Source organism: Pelecanus crispus, chromosome 5 (genome assembly GCF_030463565.1).
Source record: "Pelecanus crispus isolate bPelCri1 chromosome 5, bPelCri1.pri, whole genome shotgun sequence".
Taxonomy (NCBI): Eukaryota; Metazoa; Chordata; class Aves; order Pelecaniformes; family Pelecanidae; genus Pelecanus; species Pelecanus crispus.
In genome coordinates, this window is record NC_134647.1 from 36,548,062 (window position 1) to 36,558,022 (window position 9,961).

The 9,961-nt window shown below is 37.7% G+C and overlaps 1 protein-coding gene across 1 annotated transcript in view; it reads right to left on the reverse strand.

The window, feature by feature from the left end:
* COL3A1 (collagen type III alpha 1 chain) overlaps nucleotides 1-3,500 on the reverse strand; it is a 53,703-nt gene extending 50,203 nt beyond the window's left edge. Inside the window, exon 1 of the mRNA XM_075710085.1 lies at nucleotides 3,422-3,500. Within this exon, the coding sequence (XP_075566200.1) occupies nucleotides 3,422-3,500 (79 nt within the window). The remainder of the gene's footprint in view (nucleotides 1-3,421) is intronic.
* Nucleotides 3,501-9,961: the final 6,461 nt, after the last annotated feature.

A 9,961-nucleotide genomic window follows, 5' to 3' on the forward strand; every position in this document is an offset into this window, starting at 1 on the left:
CATCTACTTCACCACCTATCTAATCCTTTCCAATTAATAAAAGGAGAAAGCAAAATGTCTAAATCAATCTGTTTACAAGTTTTCCTAAAATATCATCCTTTTCTGGGGGATCAGAAGCGGGTGCTCAGCATAAACAGTTCTTTGTATGCTACCTCCTGAAACCTACATGTAATGGTTATATTTAATTTTAAAACTGTAATTTGTGACTGTAAGTAATATGAAAGGTCAATAAGTCTTCTCAGAGATATTTTAGGATTCAGTCATTACCTCAGAAATTATATTCCTGACCAAACATCTAAGAAAATACTTACATTACAAGGAAAATACCAAATTACATTAGAGCAAAAAATTATTTGGAATAATAATGAAGGGTTTCTGGCTCTGCTCTGACACTGCTTTTAGGGCAGTAGAGTTTTCCTGATGACCTCAGTGAAGTTCCTCAAGGACTAAGGTGTGTACATATGAGAAGTGTCATGCTCCAGGTGACTGAGATGTCCTTTACCCATCCCAGATGCAGCTGAGACAGGCCCAAATCTGTCTGACCTCCCTTTTGGCACCGATGTGAGCAGGGCTGTGCACATGCTTCCTTTGCAGTCACTGCAAACTGCCAAATACCTCCAGTCTGGCTAGCTAAAATTTAGGTTGTCTTCTGGAAGTAGTTGTCTTGATTAACTCTACAAACTCAAGATTAATGGGATGAATGTAAGCCTTAAGGCTAGCAAATGCTTGCACAAATTGTGCTTTCCTAAAGAAGCATTTGAAGTTCTTACACTTTTTGGTAGTTTAACATGCAGGACTTAAATGTGCCTTCACATGGTGGAACTGAATATACATTGCTGGAATCTGAATTATCTGTCATGTCTGAAGCACCAGCTTCATGTCATGTCAGCCACCAGAAGGCATTTTATCATGACCATGGTCAGGGCTTGTGAATGCTTTACACTAACTTGACATATATATCAGAAAACCTGAATTGTGTCAAGGTGATTTCATTTGCAGGCTAAAAGCATCCTAGTGGGTTACTGGGGCATACAGGTTTTTTTCATGGAAGTCACACAAAACTTCTTGTTCCACAATACCCAGATCCCAAGCTTTTGAAAAGGTTCAACCTGAGGCTGTACTCAAATCTCCATTCTTAGCTATTACAGCAAGACAAAGAAACCCATAGCCCAGAGGTACATCTGACTATCCTAAACTTAGTGTATACTGAGCAGTTTCCTTAATATCTTGCCAAGTCTTGTCTCCTGGCAGGCTTTCCCAAGGAAAATTTTATATTGACTTACATTTGATACTAACCATATAAACATTTTTCTTGACAAGAGAGAGCATTTTAGCATGTCTGGAAATTCTCTTTTGAATCATGGAAAATTTGGCTTCCCAGTCCATCACTGCCCTGCACATGAATTAGTGATGCTTATAATCCACTCCTTCAGTTATTATATTCTGTGAGAAAAGCATATTCACATGTGTGGAAACAAACATTCCAAAGAGAGGACAGAATTCGATATTTTAAGGATAACTAGTGTTTTATCAGTCTCTTTGTGTAACCTCATCCCTGTAAGTAGTATGGAAGTTAGCCCAGTAAGGAAATGTTACTACACCATGAAACAGGAATGTGGCAGAGAAATGAGAATACTCCCTCACACTTCGTTTGTATATTGTTCTTCTACCCAAAATTTACCATTTCTTGAGTCAAATATATGTTGCAACTCAGAAATGTCCAGGGGTATGACCAGAATGAGGGAAAGAGACCCGGCACTCAGGGGGGATTTGTTTATTGGGAGAAATAAAACTGATGTACATTCTTTTTATATCGGATGGTCCCTTTGTCCTCATCCCTCTGAAGAGATATATACACCCATAAATATACATAATGCATATTAAATATATGCAATATGTATATTATTTGCTGCTGTAAGCAGGGAAAACTCACAGCATAATGTTTGCTCAAATTTTGCATTTTCTTCCCTGAGGATTACTGAAGAGACCGTTTATATACTGGAAAAGCAGAAACAGAAAAGCATCAGTTCACTGTATATTGTGTTAATTCTCTATAGAACGTCTTTATGTGCACTGGTTTTTTTCAGATACTTTACTTTACAAAGCTTAGCCTGGGTCTGTGCTTGGTGAGGGAGGCTGGTATTTGGGCATGCTGCTGTTGCAGATGATGTTGCCTGATTTGCTCACGCGCAGAGCCCCCTGAGCTCCAACTGCTCCGCTGCCAACAGCCTGCTGGTGGACTCACAGTCACCCCTTGGCAGAGGTGTCTTTCCAGGTATGCTGAGACAGACAGATTTGCCATGAAATGGCTAAAGGAATCTTTTTTCATGACTTGTATCATACAGATTAGGGTAGGGTATAGTTTTAAAGGCATTTGGCTTTCCTTTACTGCACTACAGTTATTTGTCTTCTGCTTATCAAGTTATTTGTAAAGTTATTTGTTGCCTTGATGGAGGAATAAAGGCTTCACAGGTCTTTTATATTTACAAGAAGAAAAAAACGTTTTATCTTAAGGAAGGTCTGGTTTACAATGTCTGGCAACCAGGAACAGAGCACATCCAAAAAAGGTCAGCTGTACTTGTGGAATGTCATCTGTTTAACTTAAACACTCATACCACACTTATCTTCACCCTAAGTTGAATTATTGTATACAAAGTCATTTTTTTCCCCTCTAAATTCCATGTTAATTTGGTTTTTGGTGTTCTTGCTCTCTGTAAACACGCACACACGTACATGGACTCCCAGATACCATCAGCTGTTAATCAGTCTTGTGAGGGACCGAAACAGCCTGCAAATGCACAATTCAAACTATTTCAGCTGAGGGAATTAATTTACCTTCCTGCTTTATGTCAACGTAAAAATTCCATAAGCTGACATATTTTTGTATATCGGTCTTAAAAACTGTTTCATCAAAACTGATTGGAATTTTAAGGCTGTTTTCCGCATGCAAATTATTTAAACAAACCCCCACGCTGCCAGTGGAAAACACACAAGTACAAAGGAGAACTCCACATAAAAAAGCTGGAAGCAAAGACTTACTGCTTGTGACAACTAACTCCCAGGCAGCACAGACCTAACAGTTAAAACGTTATTCCAAGAGTTAAAAGAAACAGCTTAAAAACTCTCCAGTGTCTGTAACAGGATAACAAGTAAGAACAAGAACAAATGCAGCTAAGGCAGACAGCACTGTTCAGTCCTTTTAACCACAGAAGAAAGCAAAGCGAAGAGAAACCTTTGGGATGGTAATGCAAACTCCTGCAGCCTTCAGCTTCAGCATTAAATATCCGACTCTGCTGAATTAGTGAAGGAAAAGTGTTCTGGTGAGAGTTGTGAATACACATTTCTTACGAGCGATTAAAAACATTGGTGAAAATAAAAATAAAATAAAGACATTAAATCATAAGAAGCTTGAATTACTCACCGTCTTGTTGTGCCAAAATAACTGAGGGTTGAAACACGGCAAGAATGAGCAAAGTTACTTTTTGCACAAAGCTCATCATGTCTAAATATTAGACATGAGACTCTCTGTGCAAAAATAAAAATGGGGGGGGAAGAAAAATCTATTCAAAATAGCAACATCGGTTGTTCCCTGCCCTTCCAGCACCGGGCCATGTACAGAACTCAGCCACAAGCATTCCCCAGCTTTGGCCTTAAATAGGAAAAAAATTGGCTTACTCTACTTTTCCACCCCCTTTACTGAAACATGAGAAGAAGACCCATCCCCTAACAGTAAATGAATGATTAATATTTCTCTTGGCTTTACAGAAGAAAAAAAAATCATCTAAACAAGATACACAGCACATCTGGAACTTTTGTGTGCGTACGAAATGCATGCTGAGACTGTATATGAATAGTTAGTGTGCACTGTATGTGAGATACATGCAAGTGAAAAAAGAAATCCTGTGGTAAAGCCTCTGTGGTAAAGTATTTTTTCATGTTAATTAGGGGTCAATGGGTACAGCCCAAAGAGGATTTTTAATTCTTAGTGCTCCCTAACAAAGATAAAAGGTAAATACCTGGTGTGGCTGCACAAACTGAAAGAATCCCAGAAGTGGAGGAGCAAACCTGGGCATTTCTGCTGATGGGCAATCAGAGTTAATGAAAGGGAGGCCTGAAAATTGCAACACTTCTGTTCCAGTGCTTTTCTCACCATCTCTGCCTCACACCATGATCTTGTGTATTCTGGAGAGAAGGCAAACATAAAAAAAAAAAAAAAAAAAAAGAAAACAAGATCCCAGATCAGAAACACCAATCTGCCAAACTAAAAATTTTCAAATAATTCAGTTTGATCCTGTCATTACAACATTTGAAAGGAATGCAGAACAAGTACCACCTTTTTCTTTACTGTTTGCTCCTCAAACAAGAAGGTATAGCACACAAAACCAAAAAAAAAAAAAGAGATCTTGAGACTACCAATCCCTTTTAAGCCTAGTTTTTTCTGTATGCCATGCAAAGCTCTACTGAAAATAGGATCAGAACACACAAACTTATTTTCCAAATAAAATGGCTTAATCAGGTTTTGTTATGAATGTAGTTTTGCTGGGAATGCAGCTTTAAGTACAAGATGGGAGACTCCAGAGTGAATGCAGAAAGCTGCCACAGTGTGCATCTCTGCTAAAACAATGACCATACTAATTGCTACTCTCAGTTAATTAATTTGATCCAGGTCATTAACTGCAGGAGTGCTCATTCATTTGTTCTTAAATGTTGCTGAGATTACGGTGACCCTGGGAATCATCCCTCCTATCAATAATTCATTAACATCATGAGCTGTCATCCCAAAAAAGGGACACATATCTCTGTATGCATAACAAAATAAGAGCAGCTTGAGGTTACCTTTTAATCTGATAGGTATTGGGTCTCATTTCAAAACCAATTCATCTGAAATACATTTGCACTTAAACTGGAAGGTCCTTTTCTGTTGGGGTCACCTGAGGTGGAAGAGGTTGAAGCAAGTAGGAAGATATCTTAAATAATTTATGCCACTTTCAACATACCCTGAGGGTTTCTTCTGTGTCTTATACACTCATAAGGTATGAATGGTTTGATACATTTCAAAGGAATTACACACCACTTCTTTGCATGAATTAAATACCCCCCAGTTTTCCACGTTGGCTGTGTTGGGATAACAGAATTATTTCATGCAGCTTTGGGTTTTCATATCCAGTATCATGTTACTTAACAGGTTAGGTCATTTGGTTTATAAACTTCAAGTAGCTACAATCAACAAACAGATTGTTTGGATCTCTTCAATAAAAAGGTACAAACAGACCAAACACCGGATCCAAACCATTCTCAGCTATGGAATGAGAATTAAACTAAATTAACTGTTTATCAAAATCACATGCAGATCAGTTAGTTATTGCCACTCTGTTTTCTGTATTAATGACTATGTCTTTGTCACAGTAATTGTTTAATTTACATGAAACTTAATGAGTGTTACATAGTAAGTGTTCACATTTAAATAGCCAAGGAAAAAATAAGAGAAATTTTATCACGGTCTTTGACTTAAAGCCACTTTAATATTGAATTCTACAAAATTTTCAGCCCATTTGACCACAATAAACATTTCTCTATATTTCTTAAGTTTATCCTTTCAAAAAAAGAGAACACCCTTGGTGAATCCCTTATTTTCACTAACACTTCCCTTCAGTTTTTACAGAACACTTGATTGTTTGACTAAAATTTAAATTCTAAGAACAGTTCTGGATTGTTCACCTTGGATATTAAACTAGTCTCTAAGTAGATTATGAATCCAGATTTGTCCATGACACTTACTATTTCCCATAGGCATTGGAATATTAATGTGTGTTTGAATTTGTACAGAAATGAATCCTGAGGTTTCTGTATAGAAGCATAACCAATATCACTTAATGATTACATCCCACAAACCCCAAAATAACCTATGGACCATATCTTCCTTGGCTTCCGCAGTATATTTGCTGTGGTTCAGCAAATACTAAATGGCAATGCTCAGCTACACTGGAATTTCTCATCAGTGTTACCTTCACATAACAGCGGTTCTAGATTTGATGTTATAATTCTAGTGTAAAACCACGAGATAATAGCCATTTTCCGTTGTGAATCAATTCCCTTTGACTGGGCATTCACCATTTTGTTTTCTTTTAATTACCTGGCCTGAACAGACTGTGGCACAACAACTTTCCTTGAACATCCATGGACACTTTATGATCACAGGCTTCCTTGTCACATCCTCTGCACATAAACAGCCCCCCCTAGAAACCCAGCTGTCTTGATTCTTGAGTCTTGCAGGCAGTTTTGGAGTATTTAGTAAGTAGTTCTTGGTTAACACTCACCTTCCCAAGGATGTAGTATCTGGGCATCTGGACTAAGCTGGAAAAAGGTATCATATCAGTATCAGAGCATTTTTGCATGGTGGGACCTGGAATAATTACTTGTAAAAGTTATTGAATGTATTTGCTCTTTACTGCAGATACCATGAAAGATGTGTAGAACAAAACTGTTGACCAACCACTGAATCAGGTGACTGGAGTATTCATGCTGCTCCTGCAGTTTGGGATTCCTTGTGTATGTTTGAGTTTTGTGGTTAGTGACATTCTGCCTCAGAAAGACAAATGAGAGACATGCTCTTACATATTTATCAGGTGACCTCAAGTCCACCTCCCCAAAATGTCAGTCCTTAAGCAAATGATCTAAGTGTTACTTTAAAAGTTCTGACCTGTAGAACAGGCTAGCAGCTATCCCTTGTTTCCAAGAGAGCTTAATTTGAACTGAGAACCCTCAGTTTTTTTCATTGTAATTACCCCTATGTCAGGAACAAGACACTTATTTTTGTTCTGTGTGGATTTTAATGGTAGTAAAGAATAGCAGAATTTCAAAAGGAGTGTCTTGTTTCACAGAAATAAAACACTGCAAATAGTGCAAATAGTGACCAAAAGCACAGGGGAGGGGAAGAAAATAAAAGGCTGCATTTAGGTAAGTGTAAAGAAACTTTTTTTTTTATTCCCAAATTGTGCTTAGTGAACCAACACATGCTGCTAAGAAGCATCTATGGCATTGTTTTCTCTTAAAGTCCAATTTTTTAAAACATTTTCCCTACAAGAAAAGCTGACTCTAGAGCCACTAAGCAAGCAAAAAAAAAAACCCCAAACAAACCCAAAACCTAAATCCCATACACTTCACCTCTCTAACCTTTCCCGTTTATGAGCTAGAAGTAACGCAAATTATGACGGATGTCTTAACAGACTTTTACAGGAATTACGGTGGCCAATGCATTGAAATTGTTTCATTCTTCTCCCATCTTTCCATTTTCACTGAAATTATTTGCTAAGACAATGGGAAATAAGCTTTTGAGATGCAGCCTCTTGTTCACACGTGCTGTTTTCAGCTTCGCAGGGTTTCAATGGTTTTCACAAATGTATATTCTCTTTTTTGCAAAAGTTCTGTGCAGATTAAATAAATCCTTCATCTGAGCCATGCTGGGAACTAACTGTGTCACAGCACAGCTGTGAAGGCTCTTAAGGCAGAGCCAACATTATGACTGTATACGGGTGAAGCAGACAGCACCCACAGCATTTTCTCTTCACAGCAGGAGGGACACAAGCCAAACTAGTTTAATGACCTTTGGGTGTACTGAATGCTGGGGAATTCAAAATCTACGGCCAGGGCGTGGTTTTTCTGTACTGAACACGCACCTACTCTTGTCGCCAGTGATGGAATCTATTAATTTAACACATTGGCCCAATGCCTTTGTAAGGATGCTCCTCCTTTTCACCGAGGTGTCAAAATTATTTTGCAATGAAGCCTTTCTTCTTGTCTCTAATTCAGATTTCCACTGTACAACTGAAAAACCCCTGACCTTCACTTTTTAAAGAAATACCACAGTTCTATCGACCTAAGGAAGTAGTTAATGAAATGGCTACAAGACTTTGTGTCAGGAAAGTGTCTTGTCAAGGCTTTTGTGCTCTACAACTTGTGGTGGTTGGACATGAAAATAACATAAAATTTATAAATTTAAGAATATACTAGGTTGTGAATTTGTTTCTATGTTTATTTTTACACAATCACAAAAAATCATGTTTTGCTATACATCTGAGTAACAAAAACCTCTTAAATCCATCAGAAGAGCAGTCCAAGAATGAATTATCATAAAAAAGTAGGTTATCCATTCTACCACGGGGTTTGTGTAGAAAGTGAGGGTGCATCATGCAAATCAAACAGTCACTCTGTTGGCTCTGCTCAGGGACCGGCTGCTGTTTCTGTTGTCTCTGCTCAAATCACTGTTGCTCCAGACAGTACATGTAGTTCCCAGAAGGGCTAAGTGTACTGTACTTCAGCTATTGGTTTGTATGGGACCTCAGCATAGAAAGGTTCCAGGTTTTAGGCTTCAGCACTAGTAATCCAGCACATTTTATGAACGTGTTTTTTTTTTTCTTTTGGTCTTTTTAAATAAAAAAAGAACAATAACTGTAAGATACAGCCAAGATTTTTTTTAAATTATTGTTTCACATTTTTCTGTTTGCTGATTTATTGTTTTTCTAATGAGGAAATAAATATTCTTGTTTGAGTTTACTAAAGAATAACAAAAGTCCATCCGTAATCATATGACTCATCCTTTAGAAAAAACAGAAAACAGAAGGACACAGGATTAAATGTTTTAACTCTTGATCTGATCAGTATTAACATGATTGGAAGCAAAAGAAATTACCAAGGCAAAACAATAGAATTTTGGGGAAAAAAACCCCAAACCAACTATTCTTTCTAAATTAAGGCCACTGGAGATGTGCAAGTAGGTCAGAGAACATGGCAATACAAGAGTCTTCCACTAAAAATGAAATCCCAGTCTGAAAAAAAAAAAAAAAAGAAATAGCAGTCTTCAGGAGTAGTGTCAGACCAGTTTTCACTGGCCAATGGTATGAGGCAGGTATGACGTTCTCTTCTGGACCGTAAGTGCTCCATGTGTCCCAAAGAGCACACTGATTTCCTAGAATGGAGAAACAGCATCCAGCTGCTTTTCTGGAAGGAGGCAAGTGTACCAAGCTGCGGCCAACCCTGCTGCTGCTTGCGCCAGTGGGTGGGTGGCCTGGGAGGCTGACTGCAAGGATGCTCTTGACATCTATTTTATGGGATTCCTTCCGATCCGTGACCTCTTGTCACATTATTTTCTCTGCTGTTAATTCAGATATATTGTCATAGAGCCCATCATACATCTGCTATTGGAAAGTGGCAGCACTTATGAATTAATCTGTCCAATGTCATGCATAGAAGAACAACTTGAGACCTTAGTTTAGATTTATGTGTTGATCTGTTTTGCTTTTCAAAGGTGGCTTTAAAAGTACCTTTCCTTTCAAGATGAATACTATCTTAAGAACATTAAATTGCCACCTGGTATTTGAGGACCCCAAAGTCTGTACTAATAACATCAGGTATAATGGCAGATAAAGAAGATATTAAAAAAAAGTTATAAATAGGTATGTAGTTACACCACTGATCTGAACTCATTTTATGGCTAAGCTCTATATGGGCTTGCAGGTTTTGTTTTAATATTACAGAACAGAAAACCCTAGTTCAAACACATCAGCTGTATATCGGTAGGAACTGTTTGGGCTATGATAGGCAAGTGTGGGAAAGTCTTGTTAGATACTCTGAATAAAAAGATACCACAAAACCACCTGAAAGTAGTAACAACAAAGTTGTGGTGGACTCTGGTGACCAAGTTAAATAGTTAGGAAGAATCATCTGGAAAACAGAATGAAAATACCACACATTCATTCTTTTTCATCCCTACAAACTCTGTGGCATGAGAGTGGTAATAATATGATTATTTTTGTATTTTTACTTTAAACACTTATGCTAATGAATTGGATTTAAACTATTCTGTGAATCCAAAAAATTGTTATGTCTCATTCGAGATTCATTTACTCTTTGTTTCCTAAAGACAAGAGATGCTTTCTATCTCCTTTCCTAACAATTGTGTCTC